At 48.4% G+C, this 23068-nt stretch overlaps 1 protein-coding gene across 1 annotated transcript; it reads right to left on the minus strand.

Moving 5' to 3' along the window:
- Positions 1 to 4385: 4385 nt before the first annotated feature.
- Positions 4386 to 23004, minus strand: UBR7 (ubiquitin protein ligase E3 component n-recognin 7). The gene is made up of 11 exons (XM_004584324.3): positions 22847 to 23004; positions 19357 to 19490; positions 18858 to 18918; positions 17641 to 17736; positions 13091 to 13144; positions 12830 to 12935; positions 10295 to 10503; positions 9999 to 10148; positions 9367 to 9529; positions 8363 to 8424; positions 4386 to 4551 (listed from the first exon to the last, which is right to left on the minus strand). Exons 1-11 carry the CDS (start codon positions 22994 to 22996, stop codon positions 4459 to 4461), a joined length of 1278 nt encoding a protein of 425 aa, XP_004584381.2. The 5' UTR covers positions 22997 to 23004; the 3' UTR covers positions 4386 to 4458.
- Between the last annotated feature and the right edge of the window lie 64 nt (positions 23005 to 23068).

Genomic DNA, 23068 nt, shown 5'->3' on the forward strand with positions numbered 1-23068 from the left:
AACGTGGCACGCAGGGGGTAGAAGCAGGTCCCCACGTGATATCCTTTTGTTCAGCATGCAAATAGACCTTTATGCTGTCACCAGCCAGAGACTGGCATATGTTGAGCGGCAGCAGCAAACACCAGGGGGAGGCGGGAGGATTCCCTGTGGTGACAGGTGATGGGGAGCTGAGTGACGGTGACATGGCTGGCTGACACCCAGGGGCCTTCAGCAGCCCAGCTCAGCATTTCCAGTTTGACCCTGACTGAAAAACCAAGGCCACCACAAGGTTTCAGCGAGGCCATAATGAACTACAGGCTTGGAGTCATCCTGGCAGGCCTGTGAGGAGTGGAGAGCTGACCTCATGGCTGGCAACTTGATTGCATTAGGAGTTAGAGGGCTCTAGAAACACCCTAAGCTGGAGTTGGCAGTGGCGGTCCTTCACTAACAGCCTTGGGGGTGGCAGGAGTTGAACTACCCAAGGGGAAGAGGAGGATGTCCACTAGAGGGAGATATAGGGCAAGGACAGCAGCAAAACCAGCAGAGCCTGGGTGCTTAGAAAACCTAGACGGGATTGTTCTAGAAGGGAGGGAAGGAGTAGGCGTTTGGCACAGTGGGTAAGATGCCAGATGAGATACCCTCATCTTTTGTTTTGCAACTGTGTTCCTCAGTTCCAGCCCCAGCTCCACTCCGTCAATGCCAAGCCCTGAGGCAGCCAGCAGTGGCTCCAGTCCTTGGGTTCCTGAAACCCTTGTGGGACGTGGGAGACCCGAATGCAGTTCCAAGCTCCTGGCTTCATCTGGCCCAGCCCTGGTTGTGGCAGCTTTTTGGAGTAGATGAAAGGTCGCCGGCTTTAAAATGAAAAGAAAGTGACTCCTCATCTGTCTCGCAAACCGCTGCCCCATTGTGTTGGCAGCTCTCGGTCTGCTGCCAGAGGAGACCGAGTTCTCCACAGTGCTGTGACCCTGCCATGGTCACACCACCACCATGGGCCCCCGGGCACACCTCTGTGGCAGCTGTGTTGCTGCCCAGGCAAGGGAAGACCTAAACATTTATGGAGAGACAGGCCATTCTTCTTCCCAGTGTCACGGTACCCATAGGCCTACTTTACCTTGTATGTCATGTTTGCAGGGCAAGGAGACCCAAATAGGTCAGTTCTGAACTTTTCCAACTTTGGTCCATGGACCTGCTGGCCAGCTGGGCCTAGACAGAGAGGGAAGCCAGGATGTTAGTCCCCAGGGGCAGAGGAGCAAGTGCTGTGGCCCCAGGTGGGAAGTGTCAGGCAGAACTGTTCAGCAGGTATGGGAGAGCACACGCTGGGAGAAGGCCAGAAAAACCAGTGTGCGTGGACGCCCGGAGAAAACGCCCAGCCTTTTTCTGTGGGAAAGCCCTCTGAACTGAGAGCACTGGAGTGTGTGAGATCATGGAGCTCGGAACAGTCTCCACTATGGCCTTGTCTCCTGGTTGCAAGCTTCAGGTGAGACTTCGTCTCAGGTGAGGCTCGGTGTGTCAATGGTGAAAGATCTGGGTTGTTTTGTTTTGGTTTTGTTTTCCCCTTTGCCTTCTAGAATACTGACTTCCTCCTGAGGTTGGCTCCCCTAGTGTCCACAGTCAGTGTCCCTGAATCACACAGTAGGGAAGTAGTCAGCCAGCTAAGCACTGGGGCATTGCCAGTAAGAACATGGGGAGATGGCCACTTGGATGCAGACACTGACACATGTCCCCTGGAGGCCCCCCTGCAGGAGTGAATCTGGTGGCCTCTCAGATCCCTCCTAGAGCAGCTCAAAACTAGGCAGGATGCAGACTCGTCCAGTGCCCACTGAGCCAAGGGTAGTAGTGAGGGACCAGCAGGAGTTGGTGCTGGCAACAGCTTCAAGGGAGCCAAGGGGGAGGCAGCCTTCCTGGGCCCAAGGAGGGGTGCCAGGTTGGTTTCCTGTGCTGCCCATGCCTCATCCCACCCTCAGGCACCGATCCTCAGTGACTGGGCTAGCCTGCTCCCCAGGACCCTCAGCAGCTGGGCTAGCCTATTCCCTGGGCCTCTAACTACATGGGACTGCCCTTTCAACTTCCTTCTGGCCCACGGAGGTCCTTGTAAGAGCCAGAGAACCACAGTCCTCGTGGTGCTGATGACAACGTGATTTTCCAGGGTTGAAAATGAACTGAGGGCAGCCTCTGGCTGTGACCACCAAGGAAACAAGGGTCGGAGGCACCCAAAGGTGGGCCTGGATGCCAGCGTTTGGTTTGCCTTCTGAGACCATGTAGGGGAGCCCTGCCTTTTCTCTAGGCTATGTATGGACCCACAGCCCTGTCATGCTGCACACCTCTGCCTGAACACACCTTGCTTACTGCTAAAGCAGCCTGTTGCTTCCTATCCCAACAGTGATCATGGCCTGCCCTCCCTCCCAGGGGCGGTGGGAAAGCCAGGGAGTAGAGGTGTGCCAGGGACTCGGGTCAGGTCTGAGAGAGGGCCCCCAGGGCAGAGGGAGCTGGGAGCCTGCCTTCCGGTTACACCCCTTTTCTTAGAGCCCCTGGAGGAAGGCTGCATCGATTTAGAGGTGACTAACAACAATCTGAAAGCAACTATTTTGAATTTGGCTTTATTTAAACGTTACAGAAACCTGATTGGAGTTAAGTATGTTATTAAGCCCAGTAACAATTTCTACAAAAATGCACACATAATGTCAGAATTCCTTAAAAGCGACTAATACCATATTTTTTGTTTTTACATAAAACATGCATTAATTATCAATGCCACATGTTGGCCAAAATCAGTCTCTGCAGGCAGAGACAGTCTGATACAAGCGATAAGAAAACTAGTTATGAACAAGAGATTAAAAAAAAGTTTTCCGGCTAACGTAAAAGGAGCAGTACTTTCTGGAAAACAAGCCCTTCAGCACTGAGTGACCGCTGCTGCCCAGGAATGCTCAAGGCCGGGTCTTGACCTGCCCCAGGACAGAAGGAACTTCCTGAGAGCTGAATCCGACAGGGCCAGGGGTCAACTTTCAGGGCACCATGGTGCACTAATAGTGCAGCTTTGCAGAACAAGTTCAGAACGTCCTCCGCCTGGGCACTGCCAGGCTGGAACCCTCACCCGATGGCTGGCTGGGGCGCTCCCACAACCTGTCATCAGAGGTTGAGCACCTGAAAACATGACTCACACCATTTCTTAAGGTGCTTTTTGTAGGACAAGCTGCCCTTGCTTAGGGACTGCTGGATACACTATCTGTGCCTGTGGGACAAAAGGAACATCAACATGCCTGTGGGGCCCCAGAGTGGCCTAGTGTCAAAAGGCCTTATTCCTGCAGAGGGAGCAACTGCCCAAGCAGATGACCAAGGTCCCGCCACCTAAACCAGGTGGCTGCGTGGACTTCTTGGGAGCAAATGGAAGGCGTGCCCACCCCTTCAGCACGGGCACAGGGCACACCCCTGCACAAGGAACCTCCAGAGGAGGGCCCATCACCAGGGAGCCCCTGCGGCTACGGGACACACACAGGCCTGAAACTTGTCCTCGTCCCTGTGGCCTGGTCTGGAATCTTCCACAACAGGGCAGTCCTACCCTGCCCACTAACAGTAAACTTTTTCTTCAGCACAAAGAGAAAAACAATAATTTATTGGGATTCTAATAACATTTTCATAACAGAACAATATCAAAATAGGTCCATTTGTAATATATGCTTATGAATATCCCTGATAATGTAAAGAAATCCAGAGGACTTCATAAATCACCCAGATCTCAAGGGGTACGTCGGTGATTGGCGAGACGGCACAGAGGGCCTGCAACCCCGGGGTGTTCTCTGCAAGTCCCCAAGCACTGCGCTGCTCCAAGCCTCACGTCCCAGGGCCAGGAGACTCAGAAGGGAGATGTCACTGTGACAAACACGTGCTTCCTCAACCCATCATCATCCCCTCTCCCTGCTGTGACAGACATCCGTTCCATCCTGCTGACTCCAGAGGTTGGGCCCAGAAAAGAAAGTTCCAAGATGGCTTCTGGGCTGTGACCACAGCTCAGAAAGCAGGGGTGTGGCTGAGGGAGAGACCAGGCCTGAGGAAGCGCTGACCCAAGGCACCGTGACTGCAGGGGTGAGGGGATCTTGAGGGGCTGGCTGACCGGAAGAGCACCTTCCATGACCCTGAAGGAGGAGAGCCTGGCAGGCGATAGCCCCACAGCCAAGTACAGGCAGTCGGAGTTAAGGAATAATCGTCACAATGGGAAACCAACTCGCTTTCTCATAACCAAATCAAACATCTCACAACTTACAAGCAAGTGACCCTGGGGCTAGGAGGGTTATGGGCACAAGTCTAGGGGACAAGCTGCAGTTAGTTGAAAAGGAACACTGGTTGGGACATGAGCTTAAACATGGTGGCCCCTGCAGCCGAGGAGGGGGATGACAGCAAGGGACCAGACATGATGGACGCTTCCTTTATTCGGGGAGCACAAAGGGCGGTCGGCTGGCCTGAGCGGGACGGCGTCGGCGGCATCTAGCTGCAGTAATACTGCATCCCATCCACTCTCCTTCTCTTCTTGGACTGAAATTCCTCAAAGAACTGCTGGATGTCCTCTCTCTTAACAACCTGTGGGAGAAAAGCTGCAATCAGAACAGGGAGTGGCAATGTCTGAAGAGGCCAAGACACTGTTAACGAAAGCAACACTGCTCCACTGCCAGCAGGTCCTGCCGGGAGAAAGCAGCCTCCTGAACACAGGGCACAACCGGGGCGGCTGCTTCCCCTCGTGCCCATCACTGTGGCACCCAGCCCAGCACAGAGCTACCCGGAAAAGACCCCTGTTCAAATGCCACCGTATGGAGTCAGCAGTCTCCACTTCCAGAGGAAATGGGACGCCATCTCTGGGGTTCAGCCCGCAGAACGGCTGGAAGGCCAGGGCCCGCCTCCTTCCTGTTTCCCAAGGCCAAAGGAAAGCCAGCAGCAGCTGCCTGGCACGGAGAGCCTGGCAGGACCCGCTCACGTGGCAGCACTCCTGGGCTCTGCCAAAGCCCCTGGGGAGCCAAGCCCATGCCACTTTCAGATTGGAGCTTTCCTCTTCATCAACAACAGGGAATGTTTCAACAAAAACTGAATTTAAAAACCTCCCACTTTGAGTCCAAAATTGAAAACATTTGCTACATAAACAAAACTGAAAAAATACTACAGAAGCATTACTTGTAGTAAATCTACTTTATGCAATAAAAATGCGAATTCTATCCTCAGTTTTGATGAAAAACTTATTTATAACACCACAGTAAGGTGTTTATATTAGCAAAATAAAATATCAAAAAGAAGAGAAAGTCTTTCTGCCTCCTCTCAGGAGACACCCATCTCCAGGATTCCGACAGCAGCTGCCTTCCTCTTCCTCCTCTTCTTCACCTGCCCACTTCGCAAATCAAACTCCTTTGTGCACAACCAGTTCCTAGCTTTCTACTTCTTTCTTTCCTCTCTCTCTTTTTTAAGATTTACTTATTTTTAGTGGAAGCTAAATTTACAGAGGAGAGAAAGAAAAAGATCTTCCATCAACTGATTCGCTCCCCAAATGACCACAAGTCAGAGCTGAGTCAATTTGAAGCCAAGAGCCAGGAGCTTCTTCCAGGTCTCCCACGCGCGTGCAGGGTCCCAAGGCTTTGGGCCGTTCTCTGCTGCTTTACCAGGCCACAACAGGGAGCTGGATGGGAAGTGGAGCAGCTGAGACACGAACTGGTGTCCATATCGGAACCCAGACCTTGCAAAGGGAAGATTATCCAATTGAGCCATTGTGCTAAAGCCCCCCAACCCCCCAACTTTCTGTTTGTATACTAAGGTCCAGGAACATTTTCCTTGTGCCTCACATGGGACCAAGGCCGTGTGGCTCAAAGTAGCCATCCACTAGATGGGATCTCACATCTTCCAAGATTACCCCCAGGCTCCCCTCAGTTGTATCTAGAAATTGGGACCGATTCCACCCCCAGATCCTGAGGAAAAAGGCTTGGACCTTCTGCATGGAGGTCTGACTAAAATCCATGGGGGATGAGACAATGGCTGGATGCGGCTGGGGTAGCATGGTAGTGCCGGGGCTCACAGCCCATCCTGGTGGATGGTGGGCCCACCCTGCACACAGGGGTCAGCCTGGATGCTCCCCAGTTCTAAGGTGAACTTCCGGACTGAAGTTGGACAGGGAAAAGAGCAAGCCACTCTAGCCTTGTCATTGTCTCTGCTTAGTCATGTCAAGCGGCGAGGGCAGGGGAATTGAGTGTGCAGATTTGTCATAAACCTTTCTCCGGAAATTAAACTGAAAAAAAAGAGAGCAAGCAGGCAGCATTGCAGCACAGCAGTTTAAGTCATCACCTACAACGTCGTCACCCTCTCTCCGAGCCCCAGGGCGAGTCCCAGCAGCTCCACTTCCAACCCAGCTCCCTGCTACTATGCGCAGGAAGGCAAGAGCGCACGGCTAGGAGTCTGGAGCCCAGCCACCTGCAGGGCACACTGCAAGGGAGACGGGCCTGAAGCTCCTGGCCCCAGTTGTTGTGGCATTTTGGGAAGTAAATCAGCAGTTGCAAGGTCTCTTTCTCTGTAACTGCCTTTCAAAGAAATCAGACAGAGAGAAGGGGGAAGACAGGTGGGAAGGAAAGAGGGAAGGAATAATGAAGGAAAAAGAAGGAAGGAGACAGGGACAGGCATTTGGCCCTGCAGTTTAGATTCCTGGGTCTTCCACATTTTTTTTAAGTTTTATTCATTTTTATTGGAAAGTCAGATTTACAGGGTGAAGAACAGACAGAAAGATCTTCCACTCGCTGGTTCACTCCCCAGGCCTGGGCCTTCTCCGCTCACACGTGTCATGACTCAGTAGATGCTTTATTTCAGAGGTCCCCAAGTTACAAGATCTGGTGTGACAAACAGAACATTTACTGTTTTTGTAGATAATCTTAGACTAAAAAAAGAGAAAAGCTAAATTATGTTTTGTGGCATAGTGGGTTAAGTTGCCACCTACAATGCCAACATGTTACATGGTTGTCAGTCCAAGTCCTACTGGCTCTATTTTTTTCCTGGTGCCACCACTTCTGATCCAGCTCCCTGCTAATACGCCTGAGAAAGCAGCAGAGGATGGCCCAAATGCTTGCAGTCCTGCCACCTATGTGGGAGACCCAAAAGATTCTCCTGGGTTATGCCTAGCTCAGCCCTGGCCATGTGACCATCAGAGGAGAGGAACAACAGACAGAAGATCTTTCTCTCTGTGTCTCTCCTTAATTCTCCCTTTCAAATAAATAAATGTTAAAAAATAAAAATAAATAAACCAACAGATTCTCTTACTAGCACAAGTTATTGTTCAGCCCGCAAAGATAAAGTTCTTCTGTTCTAACCTGTGGCGTGTAGAACCCACCAGCCAGGCCTGCTCTTCCCTGCCCGGCCTCCTCATCCTGCTCACCCTCCCAGCATGCCCAGGACTCACTCAGCGGGCCGACTGCACAGTCACTCTCACGGATTGTCCCCAGCGCTCCCCTCTGCGGACTAGCAGCCCTCAGTCCTACGGCGCGGCTCTCTCCCTTACCCCCTTTCTGTTCTGGCCAAGGTTGGGAAAGATGCCCTAGGGGACCACTGATTGCTCTTCTGCCAAAACTGCTACAAGTCATTTCCGCAGTATTCTCAAATACGACAATTAAGTTAAACATTCTTAACCATCACAAAAATAAGCAGCTTATGCAAAACTTACAGTGTTATGATTAAAATTCTTTAACTCAGGGCAGGCACTCAGTTAAAAGGCCCAAGTTTCATACCAGAGTCCCATAAGTTCAGCATCAACTCTGGCTCCTAACACCAGCTCCCGGCCAATGCAGACCCTGGAGGGAGCAGTGACAGCTTAAGTGACCAGGTTCCTGCCACCCACATGGAAGACCTGAACTCAACTCTCAGCCTCAGGCTATGGCCTTAGCCCGGGCCCAGCTGTCCTGGGCATCTGGATTGTGAACAACCAGATGGGAGTGCCTGTTTATGTGCTCTGCTTGTCTATTTAAAATCAATGAACTAAAGGGAGGGCACTGTGACACGGTCAATTAAACTGCTGACTGTGACATCCACATCCCACTTCCGATCCAACACTGAAGCAACTGACTCAAGTCCTGGCTACTCTACTTCCGGTCCAGCTTCCTGGTAATGCACTCCTAGCAGAGAACAGGCAATGGCTCAAGTGCCACCCACGGGAGATCCAGAGAAATCCTGGCTCCTGGATTCAGCCTGGCCCAGTCCTGGCTGTCGCAGACATTTGGGCATTTGGGGAGTGGACTGTGGGTGGAAGATACCTGTCTATGTGTATTTGAGAGAGAGAAAGGAGAGAGGAAAGAGAGATGCTCTATCTTTAAAGTGGAAGAAAATCAATGTTTTTTTAAACTAAAAAAAAATAAAATTCTTTAGCTCAACATACCGTGCCTTCATCAGCAAATCTCTTGAGATAGTCCTTAAGCTCTGTCTTCAAGTCATTGTATTCTAAAACAAAACCACATGTGTACTTAGTATTTAAAAATTGAGACAAGTCATTTGCTTCTAAAGACAAAATATTTTACTGCCACTGACATCTACGAGCGGGGAACGCACTGTTAGGTAAAGCTGCCCAAAACACGGCGCAGTTTCTTACACTCTGCTGAGCAGCCTTCACTGGGACTTCCGGGATCTTTTTTCTTCAAGCAAACAAAGAAACCCACAGAAAACACAACTCTCTCTCACTCCCTGAAATAGTAGCGAAGATTTCTGTTGAAAGTTTCCTATTTCTATGCAATCTTAGCACTTATAAAGGCCCTGGGCCCAGGGAATGTTAGCTGTGCAGTGTGTTATGGAGGGCACTTCTGAATGCTACTTCTGGATGCACTCTCAAAAAGCTTTTACTCTAATAAATAAAAAAATTAATCAAAGTAACAAAAGAAATGGTCAGTGCCGTTAAGAGGATAGGAATATAGTGGTGTCTGAGTGGAAAGCAGCTGGGCTGGGCATGCCAGGAAGGACATGTAGAAGCTGACAACTAAGGCAGTTTTCCCCTCTGATGGTTCACTGTGAACCGCCGGGACAGTCTCAAGAACTATCAAGATGACAGGATAGTACAAGATCACAGGATCCCAAGCACGTGTAAGGTGAGGATTTAGCTACTAGGCCAAAGCACCGGGACCAATAATATTTCTTGCACTTAAAAAAAAAAAAATAAACAAAGAAACCATAGGCTCAGCATAATGGCTCAACAGGTTAATCCTCCCCTTTTAAGCACTAGGATCCCATACAGGCACTAGTTCATGTCCCAGCTGTTCCACTTCCCATTAAGTTCCCTGCTCGTGGCCTGGGAGAGCAGCAGAGGACAGCCCAAGTCCCTGAGACCTTGCAGCTGCGTGGAAGACTTGGGAGAAGCTCCTGGCTCCATTTTCATACACAAACAGCACTTACCACAAATAAGCTCCACTTGCTGCACTCTGTTCATGCTGTTCAGGGTATCCATCAGAGGGTCACGCCGGTCAGCCGCCTGGTCCACCTTGCCCTTGTTTTCATAGGCCAGCACTGTGTCACATTCGTCTGTCAGGAACAGCACATCCAGCTCTCCATACATTTTCTTTAAAACATAAAACCACATTTCTCATTAGCAGTGCACATCATCCTCAAGTGGACCTCATGAGCATAACTAAAAGTGTAACAAGTTCTATTGAAAACAGCAGAGTTCTGCACAGTTCATTCTGTTTGTGCAAACCTATTCTAGAAATCTCTCAGCTTCCTAGCTGACACTATGTGGTCTATATTAAAAAATCACTGATTTACTGTAACTTACAAACAACGTATGTTTCCAAGCCAACTCCACAGACACAAAAAATAACTGCCATTTTCCACTAAAATTAAAGTCAATTTAAAAATGACATAACTCTTCATGTTTTCCACAAGCATTCAAGCCGTAAGCACTGCTCCACCCATTCGCTTGGTATAAACATTTTGAAGCTCTGCACACTCCTACACCAATTCCACAAACACACCTTCAGGTGTTCTCACACAGGACACAAAGCACGCTGACACCAAGCTCAAGCCCTCACCATGCACTCCGGGCAGGTGCACAGCTGGCTGCGCCAGTTTGGGGGCCAATAGGTGGCAGTGTCCTTCTTCATAAACGGCTTAGCTCTCAGAGCCTCGAGTCTGCAGCCAGACTGTAGTTCTGTGTTGAGGCTTTGATTCGTAAGCACTTTCTGAAATGAAATTTGGAAGCACTTGTAAAGTGTCATAGCTTTACAGAGCAGAAATTTTATAAAGGGCTTTCTTTAGGCAAGAAGCGAGTGAAATCGTGAAGCTCCAGAGCTTTCAGAATTAGTTTTGCTGGCTTCTACATCATTACCTGAGGATGGGATTCAGAACTAGAAGTGGCACAGGGCTCTTCACTCTGCTCGGCGTTCCCTCCAGCGGCGGCCTCTTCTCTGTGCTCAGCAGCACCCCCTTTGAGGACACTCGCCTGATGCTCCCCATTGCCAGGTTTACTAACTTCCTGATCACCTGGTCCATCAACACTCAGCACCAAGCCATCATCCTCAGCAGACATTTTGGTTACTGTGGGTTCAATTAGAAACAAATACACTTACACACCCACCAATCTATGCAGACAATGAGATTCCTTATCCTGATTAAAAAATCTCTCGGAATCTAGAGAGGAAGCAAAGTCTGCAATATTGAGAAAAGAAATATCAATACATTTTAGTTATGCCTGCATGATCCAATAATTCAAATAATTGATCAGTTCACTGAATAATACCAATCACTTTGTCAGCATTTACATGTAAAAGAATGACATATTGTATATGTTAGAACTCAAGAGACAACATGCAGTAGGAAGAATTACAATGACAAACACTGGTAAAAGCATCATTCTGGAAAAAATTAAGAGAGAAGAAATAAAGGATGGCTGTGGAAACATACGGTGAAGCAGTAGGGAGCTCCAATGTGGATATGGCATCACAAGTTAACAGGAAGGGCCCGTGTTGTGGCACAGCCTCTCAAGCCACTACCATACCCATAAGAGTGTCACTTGACATTGAGGCCACGCCCCTTCAGATCCAGCTCCCTGCTAATGCTCCTGAGAAGACACTCAGGATGGCCCAAGTCCTTGGGTCTCTGCCACCCACAGGGAAGAACAGGATGGAGTTCCCGGCTCATGATTTCTGCCTGGCCCAGACTTGGCTATTGCAGTCATTTGGGAGTGATCAGAAAATAGAAGATCTGTCTGTCCCTCTCTGTCACTCAGCCTTTCAAGTAAATAAATAAATGTTTTTAAAATGATGTAGCAGGGACCTGGCGCCGTGGCCTAATGGCTAAAGTCCTCGCCTTGAACATGCCTGGAATCCAATATGGGCACCGGTTCTAATCCTGGCTGCTCCACTTCCCATCCAGCTCCCTGCTTGTGGCCTGGGAGAGCAGTCAAGGACAGCCCAAAGCCTTGGGACCCTACACCCACATGGGAGACCTGGAATAAGTTCCTGGCTTCTGGCTTTGCATCGACGCAGCACCAGGTGCTGCTATCACTTGGGGATGGAAGATCCTCTGTCTCTCCTCTTCTCTGTGTATCTGACTTTATAATAAAAATTTTAAAAATAAATAAATAAATCTTTAAAAAAAAATGATGTAGCAGGAAATGAAGCTATCTGCTTCACCCAAACGAAGGAAATGAAGGAAGACAGGGGAAGATCAAGAGAAACCCAATCAGTGAGAAATACACACCCAGGTCCAGAGCCTGTGGCAAGTGCTGTAACTGGAAGATATGAACAAGAGGGAGCACTAAGTTTAAGATCTCTGAGGCAAAATTAAAGTGCGAGATGACAACTTCCTACTAATGCTGCCCGGGAGGCAGCGGGCAATGACTCCAGCACGGGCTCTCTGCCGCCCACGTGGGAGACCTAGAGATGCAGACTCCTAGTAGCCTCATCCTGACCCATCCTGGGAGTGAGCCACCAGGTGGACAAGGTCTCTCCCTTGTCTCTCTCTTTGGTTTCATATACATAAAATAAGCAATTAAAGACAAATCTATGTGTAGGGTAAGATCTTAGGTATGGCTCTGCTGCTCCTGGTTTGAATGCTCAGTGGCCCTAAAGGTGAGACAGAGACCACAGGAGCAGATACTAAACTAAGCCACACACTTATCTAGCATCAGTATGAACACACCGAACATTTAGGAAACCATTCAGTGCAGCCTAGTTGTTTCAATTCAACTTTTCAGTGTGAGATAAACAGTCTCACCACCTGTTACAGTTCAACGTTTGTGTCTCCCAGTTCGTGTGTGAAAACCTGACCTCCAACAGTCACAGTCCTTTAAAAGGTGACAGTCACGACTGCTCACCTCATACATGGGGTCACTGTCCTTCTATGAACAGAAGAGGTCAGAGGGAACAGACACTCTCCTTGTGCCACGGGAGAATACACAGAAAGCTCAAGCTAGGAGACGTGAACCCTCACCAGGAAGTGCTCCGTTGGGGCTTAGACCCTGGACTCCCAACCACCATAGTTACAGGCAGAACATTTCTGTGACTGATGGGTTATGGAATGCTGTCAATGGTATTTTGGTTCTAGCACCCTAAAGGGACTAAGACATCACCCCTCCCAAACCGACAGCATGTCTTACAAATAATCAGTTTATTTTAGATTTATCTTTCAAAGTTTAACTCAAATACTACTGCCTCCATTTTCTCTAGTTCTGGTCTCATCTATACTTTGCACCACACCACTGAAGTACAAATTTGATGCTTTTACCAGTTTGACTCCCCACCAATTTACAAACACACTGGGAAGGAACACATCCTTCAGGGTTTTCCATATCTGAGTCCAACTGAAGCTAGGTGCAAAAAGTCTGGCTTAAACATCCAAATCTCACCAGCACAATCCCTACCTGCCAAGCGCGCAGCGTAAGCCCACAAGAAGGAACAGCGCTCCATGCATGCCTGGCACACCATTTCCTGGAAATCTCCGCTCTCAGGAGGGATGGCTCCGAGGTGCTACAAACACACACAGCAAGCGTTTCGTCAAGGTGCACAAGCAAATACCGAAACTGTACCTGGATAGTATCTTTATTCTTAAAAGCCAAACTATAATATAAAATAACAATTGTCTTTTTGAAAAGACAGCAAGTTTTAAAGGTGAAAGTTCTTACCCTCCCGTGGAACCAGTCTTCACAGACCACACACTGGATCATCTCGTCCGGAATCTAGCAGAGAGAGGCAGTGTGTGTGTTAGCAATCACACTGCCTGCTGGACGCACAGTGAGCCCCAGCCCATGCAGCAGGCACGCAGGGCAGAGGCCTACTCCACGTGACCTTCTCTTAGAGGGCTACACTGAGGCAGGCACTTCACAGGCAGTCATCAAAGCTCTTTCAAGTAGAAACCTAATATGTGCTTCTCACAAAACTTTAGGAGGTAAATAGGCATTTCTGTTTTACAGATAGACCCAGCCCATGAAGTAATGAGAGTACGTTAGGTGATAGCTTAGATATAACCACCCACGCTGCCAAGCACACCGAGAAGTCAATGTCACAACTGCTGATTACAGGTAATCAATTGCTTCTACAATTTTAATAAATTCAATAATTAAATATTGGCCCTAGGAAATTATGCACCAAAAGACACAGACTAACTAGGGTATGAGATTTTCCTTTATTTTCACAATCTTTCCTGTCTGCTCATTAACATGTCAATGTTGTCCTTCCTATTCTTTTTGAAAAGTCAGTAACAGGGCCCAGCATGGTAGCCTAGTAGCTAAAGCCCTTGCCTGTGTGCGTCAGGATCCCATATGGCCGCCAGTTCCTATCCTGGCTGTTCCACTTCCCTTCTAGCTCCTTGTTTATGGCCTGGGAGGGCAGTAGAGGATGGCCCAAAGCCTAGGGACCCTGCACCCACGTGGGAGACCCAGAAGAAGCTCCTGGCTTCAGATCAGCTCAGCTCTGGCTGTTGCAGCCACTTGGGGAGTGAACCAGTGAATAGATCTTTCTCTCTGAATCTCCTTCCCTCTGTATATCTACCTTCCCAATAAAAACAAACAACAACAACAACAACAACAACTCAGTTACAGAGAGAGGAAGGGACAAAAATAGAGAACTTTCATCCACTGGTTCAGTCCCCAAATGGCCATAATGGCCAGCCTGAAGACTTCTTTCAAGTCTCACACATGGACAGCAAGGGTCAAGCACTTGGATCACCTTTTGTTGCTTTTCCCAGGCAATTATCAAGGAGTTGGAAGGAAACTGGAGCATTTGGGACTCGAATCAGTACCCATGGGATGCCAGCATTGTAGGCAGTGGCTTTACCCACTCAGCCACAACACCAGCCCTCCTGTATCAGTGTTAGTTTGAGTCCTGGCAGCTCCACTTCTAATCCAGTTTCCTGCTAATGTGCCTTGAAAACAGCAGAAAATAGCCCAGGCACTTGGGTGCCAGCCCTCCTGTGGGCTCCTAGCTTTACTCTAGCCCAGTCCTAAACTGATGTGGCCATTTGCGAAGTGAACTAGGAGAAAAAAGACCTCTTCCTCTTTTTTGCCCTCTCTCTGCCATTTAGCTTTTCAGAAAAACAAATCTTTTTTTAAAAAGTTATAATTTAAAACATTCAGTTTTAAATGTTCACTTTTGATAATCCAAAAGGATATCTTCAGTTTGCTCCTCTATGCAGTTGCTTCAAGAATTACAGTTGCGGCCCGGCGGCGTGGCCTAGTGGCTAAAGTCCTCGCCTTGAAAGCCCCGGGATCCCATATGGGCGCCGGTTCTAATCCCTGCAGTTCCGCTTCCCATCTAGCTCCCTGCTTGTGGCCTGGGAAAGAGTCGAGGACGGCCCAATGCTTTGGGAGCCTGCACCCGCGTGGGAGACCCGGAGGAGGCTCCAGGTTCCCGGTTTCGGATCGGCGCGCACCGGCCCGTTGCGGCTCACTTGGGGAGTGAATCATCGGACGGAAGATCTTCCTCTCTGTCTCTCCTCCTCTGTGTATATCTGGCTGTAATAAAATGAATAAATCTTTAAAAAAAAAAAAAAAAAGAATTACAGTTGCAAAATAGTGCGAAAGCAAAGAGGAGGCCAGTGTGGCATAGCAAGTAAAGCCACCACCTGCAATGCCAGCATCCCGTATGGGTGCAGGTTCAAGTCCCAGCTGCTCCACTTCTGATTCAGCTCCCTATTAAATGGCCTGGGAAAGCAGAAGATGATGGTCCAAGTGCTGGGGTCTCTGCATTTACTGGGGAGTTCAAGGAAGCTCCTGTCTTTAGATCAGCCCAGTTCAGCTCTGGCTGTTACAGCCATTTGGGGAGTGCACCAATGGATAAAAGATCTCTCTCTCCCCTCTCTCACTGTAACTCTGACTTTGAAATAAACAAATCTTAAAATACCTACCTATCTAGATATATACATGGATATATTTACCTATCAAAACACACGAACATACAGTGATCATGCTTGGGAAGCAAGAGATACAGCAGCAAGAATCCACTTTAAAATCTGTGTGTTTGGGCCCGGCGGCGTGGCCTAGCAGCTAAAGTCCTCGCCTTGAAAGCCCCGGGATCCCATATGGACGCCGGTTCTAATCCCAGCAGCTCCACTTCCCATCCAGCTCCCTGCTTGTGGCCTGGGAAAGCAGTTGAGGACGGCCCAAAGCTTTGGGACACTGCACCTGCGTGGGAGACCCGGAAGAGGTTCCAGGTTCCTGGCTTCGGATCGGCGCGCACCAGCCCGTTGCGGCTCACTTGGGGAGTGAATCATCGGACGGAAGATCTTCCTCTCTGTCTCTCCTTCTCTCTGTATATCTGACTTTGTAATAAAATGAATAAAATCTTTAAAAAAAAAAAAATCTGTGTGTTCTAACTATACACTCCATTTCTTCTTTTTAAAACATGTTCCTTTTTATTGGAAAGGCAATTTTTCAGATTTTTTTGAAATTACTTTATTTTGATAATCTTTACTTAGTTGATTAGGGTACAAAGGGACAAGGGCTACAGGAAAGTGGGTAAGACTGTTGTTTCCACATTACTATTTTTTTTCTCTGTATCTGGGGGAAAGTGGGAGATAAAGGGAGACCCACCCAGTCACCCACCCATCCCTGGTCCCTGATGTGGGGCATGCTCAGAGGGTCCTGCTCGAGTGGTTTTGATAATTCAACAGTTCTGAATCGCTGCCAATCTCACCATTCTAAGCACAATGAAATCGCTGCAGAATCCACTGGCTGACATAGTCCACCTTAGAGTTTCTATTTGCCCAGATCTTCACTGCCAACACATGACTGGGGCAGATGACTGATTTGTTCTGTCCTCCATCCTCTGTTGTGGTACCAGGTGTCCTCTGCAGGTTCCGATGGACTGCCATATCCTCCATGTGCACCTGGGTATGCTGTCCACTGCTCTGTCTGAGCCTCCTGAGGAGGCTCAGCTTTAACACTTGCACTCCATGGTCAGACCATGGAACCTACACTTCTCTTCAAGGTTGGAGTTCTGAGTCCGGCAGTTCAATTGGGGAGATCCCCAAAGAAACTTTGTCTGGTAATCCCAGACCAGATTCTTGTGTGTTTGCCTCACACAAACCAGTGGGAGCTGCAACCTAGTCAGAGCAACCCACAATAACTCTCACTAGGCCTGCCCCCTGCCCTGGGGCCCGTGCTTGCCAGTATGTACCACAGATTAGTCCAGTCTGTCCCACATCCCATTCAGCTCTCTTATACATCAATCAATGGGCACTGAAGCCTAGCTCAACCCAGCCAGGCCCACTATCTAGCCTATACTAGTTGGTGCCGTTCTGTCCAGCCAGGTCTGCCCCAGTCCTGGTTTTCATGCTCTCCAGTATGAGTTATAACCAAGAGGGAGGGGCCCATTATTTCCCTCCTGGGCCCACTCCCAGATCATGCACTCTCCAGGTGGTTCTGCAGTTTAACTTGACAGAATTAGTCCCCGGTGCCAGCATCTGCCAGCTGAAGAAAGGCAAATTTAGAGAGAAGGCAAGACAGAGAAAGATCTTACATCCACTAGTTCACTCTCCAAATGGCCACAAATCAAGTCAGGCCTGTACATTCCATTTCCTTCCTTTCGAAGAGGCAAGAAATTGAAGCTTTCTTAGAAAATGTGTGTGTGGTGGGAGAAAGGAGACACAATAACTCAGTTGACTACCACTCCCCTCACACACATCAGGATCCCATGTGGGCGCCACTTCGTGTCCCAGCTGCTCCACTTCCTATCCAGCTCCCTGCTTGTGGCCTGGGAAAGTAGCAGATGATGGTCTTGGGAGCCTGCATCCATATGGGAGACCTAGAAGAGGCTCCGATCTCCTGGCTTCAGATTGGCTCAGCTCCTGCCATTGAGTCAATTTGGGGAGTGACACAGTGGATGGAAAATATTCCTCTGTCTTCCTTCTCTTTGTAAATCTTTCTAATAAAAATAATCTTAAAAGAAAAGTGTTTGGGAAATGGTGCAAGCAGGCAGGCAGGAATGTTAGAGAGAACAGGATTTTGGTCCTAGGAAAGTTCACTCTAACATCTCGTTTCTATGATGCAGAAATGGGTATGGTTGAACTCTGTAGCAGTTATAGATCCAACCTAGATGCATTAGAGATAAATCTAGACTCCTTCCACATTCCCAAAACTCCTCCTAAAAAGCATCAGAGGACAAGATGAGACAAGAGGCTGAGAAGTCAAAGCTGTAAGAGAACACAGTTCCGGGTTTCACTCTCCAATTCTCTTACCTCATCTTCAGGGTCAGGATAAGGTCTCTTGCAAGTGCAGTATAATCCAAAAAAGTTGTCATTGTACTTATTGCCAGAATTTACATTTGCTTTATCCTAAAAGATACCAATTTCAATTTGCAGTATGTCAAAATTTTAATTAGAGCTTCATCTATCACAAAATTCAAACATTCAACAAGTTTCTGCATTAAAATTCTCTGACATAAGGTGGTTTCTTCAACTTTCAGAGTATGGAGGGAAGAAAAGTCACTCTTACTAACAAGACACCTTTTCCAGGACAGAGAATAAATAAAACATACAGCTTATACCCTTTTTGTGGCTGCTGTGGAAAACCCAACACACTGTTAAATAAAACACAGATGAAAGTTAATTATGAACATTGATTTATCAACCTATATGCACTGTTAATGGCCTAGAATTGCAAAGTACTTCTTTAGGCCGGTTGTGATAAGCAAGGCTCCCAGCTTACCTACCAGCAGGCAAAAAGAAGCAAAGAAATGTCTAAAGCTAATTGCGACGGAGGGGAAAGCGTGAGTTTCAGCAATGATGAGAGAAATGGAACATTCCTACGCGGATCCATAACATCTATTAGCCATCCTGGGTGCATCTTGTCCACCTTCATGATTACAACAGATCATTTGTTTTAAAGCTTCAGAGAGAGAGCATGCAAGCATGGAGGGCACTGCTGTTGGGGTGCCACTCGAGGGTTTGCACCCCAAAATGAACGCCTAGCCTAGAATCCCAGGTGCGCCAGCTTCCTGTTGAGGAACACGCTTGGAGACGCCAGTGATGGCTCAAGTACCAGATCCTGTCACCCACACGGCAGCAGGGCTACACTGGGCTCAACACTCCCGGCTCTGGTTCGAACCAGTATCAGCCATTGCCAGGACTTGAGGAGTGAGCCTCTAGTTGGAATATCACTGCCCGTGTATGTCTCTCTGCCTTTCAAATAAAAATGCACGAACAGAGCAAAAGCTTCAGTGTGAGCACAACCACCATGAACAGACCTGATTTACTCTAAAGAACATTTTCATTCAAAACCTCTCATGTTATTGACAATCTCTATAGCAGGCTCTGAGCAGGTTCTGCAGTTTACCCAACAAAACAAGAAATGGCATTTTTGCAAAAAAGAAGCATAAAAATGTCCTTTCTAAAAAATATTTGTCAAGTATCAACTTTAACTTCTTTAAATGTCTATAGTCTCAGTGCTTACTTACAGGAAATAATTTGCATTCCAAATTTTTAAATTTGCTGTTTCCACAATCACAACGAAAATTTCTGGGGGGGAAAAAGACACAATTTTATTTTTCTTTAAATTCTAACAAAGTACTTTTTAAACTCAAATCATCACCTCTTTGTATTCTGACTCATTTCTAAGATTTAAAAAGTGGTTTTGCTTGCTGTTCATTTAGCCAATTTGGAATCTCTCCAAATATAAAACAATAAGGCATTTTAGAACTCCATAAAATATGCGTAAGACAAACATTGTTACCACAGATACACAAAATGCTGACAGACAAGGTGTGGTGATTAGAGCACATACTAGAATTATATTTTAAAAGGTCCTAAAACCATGTATATATTTTATTACACCAAACAACTAAATTAAATTTGACTAGTGTACAACTCCTTTAAATGACAGCACAAGGTTAAGGACAGAGTGCAGCTGGGAAAGACTCTAAGCATTTAGAAAGCATTCTGCCACGATCTCTATACCTTTTTGTGTACAATTCAAAGAGCTTATGACTCCCATGACACTCGTAACTGCAGGCGAGGCAAATTCCTGCTGGTTCTTCTCCCTCTGGGGTGCAGGTACTACAAGCATACAGAGCTTGTCGCTTCACCGAGCCCTAGAAGCAACAAAAGAGCAAATGAATTAATGACTGGGTCTATTTACTTAACACCTGTACCAAGATCTGAGAGAGAGTGAAAATCATGTTGTCTGTGGTTAACAGGTTCCTTTAAAAATCACTGTGATAATTAAGACAGTCTGTACAAGAGTATTGAAACATGCTGTATATTTCATATCTATACTAGTATGTGTTCCTCCATTTTTTTTTTTTAAGATTTATTTTATTTTTATTACAAAGTCAGATATACTGAGAGGAGGAGAGATAGAGAGGAAGTGGAGCTGCCGGGATTAGAACCAGCGGCCATATGGGATCAAGGCAAGGACCTTAGCCACGAGGCCACGCTGCCGAGCCTGTCCAATTTTTTCTTAAAAGTCAGAAGTTTTAAACTTGTCCATCACGTGAATGAATTGGTCTGCAGACTCATTTTAACAATGAAAATGTCAAAGGCCCGGTATGGTAGCCGAGTGGCTAAAGTCCTTCTCTTGCATGTGCCAGGATCTCATACAAACACGAGTTCATATCCCAGCTGCTCCTCTTCCCTTCTAGCTCCCTGCTTATGGCCTGGGAAAGCAAGAGAAGATGGCCCAAAGCCTTGGGACCTTGCAAGCATGTGGGAGACCTGAAGAAGCTCCTGGATCCTGGCTTTGGATTGGCTCCGGTTGTTGCGGTCACCTGGGGAGTGAACCAGTGGATGGAAGATCTTTCTCTCTGTTGTAAATCTGCCCTTCCAATAAAAAAACAAACCTTTTTTTCAACATGGAAGTCTAAGTAATATCTTACTTTCAGGTTTGAAAAATGATTGTTACTTCTACCAAAGAGAAAAATCAATGCACAAAAAAAGAAGAAAATTCTTTTATTAGGAGATGCGTGTTGAGACAGAGATGTAGGATCCTTATCTCTGTAACTTATTTTGAAGTTGTTCAGAACAAAAGGCAAAGGAGAACTAAGGCAAGTGCAGCTCAGCGTCACAAAGGGAGCACAGGGCTGTGTGCTGTGGCACAGGGCAAGACACCACATGGGACACTCGGATCACCTATCAGCTCAGCGTCACAAAGGGAGCACAGGGCTGTGTGCTGTGGCACAGGGCAAGACACCACATGGGACACTCGGATCACCTATCAGCTCAGCGTCACAAAGGGAGCACAGGGCTGTGTGCTGTGGCACAGGGCAAGACACCACATGGGACACTCGGATCACCTATCAGCTCAGCGTCACAAAGGGAGCACAGGGCTGTGTGCTGTGGCACAGGGCAAGACACCACATGGGACACTCGGATCACCTATCAGAGTGCCAGCTGGACTCTGGCTTCCTGCTAGTGAGCCTGGCAAAGCAACAGATGATGGCTGAAGTGGCTTGGGTCTCTGCTGCCTACACAGGCAGCTCAAATAAAGCTTTGGGTTCCTGCCTTCAGTCTGGCCCATCAGGGTTTGTTCCAGCTTTTTGGGGAGAAAGATTTGTCCCATGTATCTCTCATATAAACAAATCTTTCATTTAAACAAAAATAGGTCCAAAGCAAAAAGCTAAAGAAAAAGCATAAAAAACTTGTAGACATCTCCACAACGGAGGCTCACGTTGTAGCATAACAAGAACAGGCATCCCTTGTGGATGTCAGTTCGAGCCCTGGCTGCTCTAGTTCCAATCCAACTTCCAGCTAATGCACCAGGAAATGCAGAGAATAGCCCAAGTGCATGGGGCCCTACTCGTATTTCAGAGATGTGGATGAAGCTCCTGGCTGTACCCAACCCTTGTGGCCTTGTGGGGAGTGAACCAGTAGATGCAAGGTCTGTCTGTAACTCTTTTTTGAGTTTTTTTTTTTTAAATGGCATTTATAAAAAGGAGAGAAAGACCGTCCATACACTGGTTCACTCCTCAAATGGCCTAAACAGATGGAGCTGAGCTGATCTGACGCCAGGAGCTTCTTCCGGGTCTCCCACACCTGAGCAGGGTCCCAAGGCTTTGGGCCATCCCCCACTGCTGCCTTCCAAGCCACAGGCAGGGAGCTGGATGGGAAGAGGAGTAGCCGGGAGAGAACTGGCTCCCACAGGGGATGTCAGTGCTGCGAGGTGGAGAATGAGCCTGCAGAGCCACTACACTGGCCCCCTTTGCTTTTCAATTAAATAAAGTTAATATTTTTTTTAAAGGCCAACAAAATCTCCATAATGGCTTAATTCTACTCTGAGGAGAGAAGTGGGGAGGGTCAGTATTTCCTTGGATGTCAGCTGAGACCTGATCCCACAGCTACAATGTGAGGACACCCATGCTCATACATAACACTTGTGCAAATAGGCCTTTGGTTTTACTATAATAAAAAGAAAAAGATGCATTTGTTCAACGAAGCTCACTTTATTTCCAAAATAGCTCACAAAGAGACTTAAGCCTTTAGTTTCTTTCAGTTATTTTTAGTGATGACCAAAGGTTTAAATCCCAGGCAACATCTGGGATTGCGTCCGGGCAGCCAGGTTTTCTCACTTATCTAACCGCCGGCCAGGGTCAGCTCGGCAGAGTCAGACGTGACTGGTGGCATTATGATCTCAGTCCATGCCATGAAACGCCCGCCCGTCCCTCCTCACATCCCCCGTGTGCCGCCCATCCTGGGCCCTTGTCCGTTTTTCTCCCTACCCACCCTCCTCCATGTTCGTATCTAGAAATATTTAGGATGAGTCACTCCACCGAGGACATCACGCCCCCTCCTGCCCTCGTCATAAGCCCTTCCCAATATCCAAGAGATCCTCCCCCATCCCCGCCTCTTCGCTTATCCTCCCTGGCCTGAACCACCTGCTGTCCCGGTTTTGGTCTCCCCCCCACTCCCCAAGCCCACCCCCCCAGGAGGGGAAGAATGTAGATGACGCGGTCCTGGCTTCATCCATCCCCCGTAACCCCTACCCCAGGAGGAGCAGATGGACGTGGTCCTGGCTTCATTCCGCCCCAAACACTACCTAGTGGCACCTATACCTCCAAAGGAGCCCTCCCGTACCCCGAGTGCTCTCTCTCGTCCAACCCTAAAACAAATACCCTCGGGAGGGGGAAAAGCGAGGACAAAGACGTGGAGGTGAGCGAGGCCACCGGGCTGGGGGAGGGTTTTATGGGAAATCGGCCGAGGGGGGACAGAGCATCGGTTTCGTGAGGCCAAGGCCGGGGAGTCCTGGGGAAACCAGACACGGACTGAGGGAGGCGGGGAGGTCCCTGCTGGAAACTGGAAACAGACTGAGGAGGAAGGAGGCAACCGGGCGGAGAGAAACGGCCGCCTCCCCAAGGAAGACCGCAGAGCCTGCAGGGACGAGCAGAGGCCGGCCTGGAAGACCGGGTTCCGCCGGAGCCCGAGGGGGCAGGGGAAGCCCGGGCCACGCGCCCACCTGCGAGTAGGAACACTTCTCCGAGTCGCTGCCGCCCAGGACGGCGCACGCCTCGTTCTCCAACTCCTCGTCCTCCTCGAGCACGTCGACCAGCGACACCACGGGCTCCAGCTCCGCCTGCTGCCCGGAGGCACCGTCAGCTCCGGCCATCCTCAACTGTCACCCGCCCCGTAGCTCGGGCTCGGCGGAGGCGGGAAAAGCGGCCGCGAGAGGCGGGGCCGG

Source organism: Ochotona princeps, chromosome 26 (genome assembly GCF_030435755.1).
Source record: "Ochotona princeps isolate mOchPri1 chromosome 26, mOchPri1.hap1, whole genome shotgun sequence".
Classification (NCBI taxonomy): Eukaryota; Metazoa; Chordata; class Mammalia; order Lagomorpha; family Ochotonidae; genus Ochotona; species Ochotona princeps.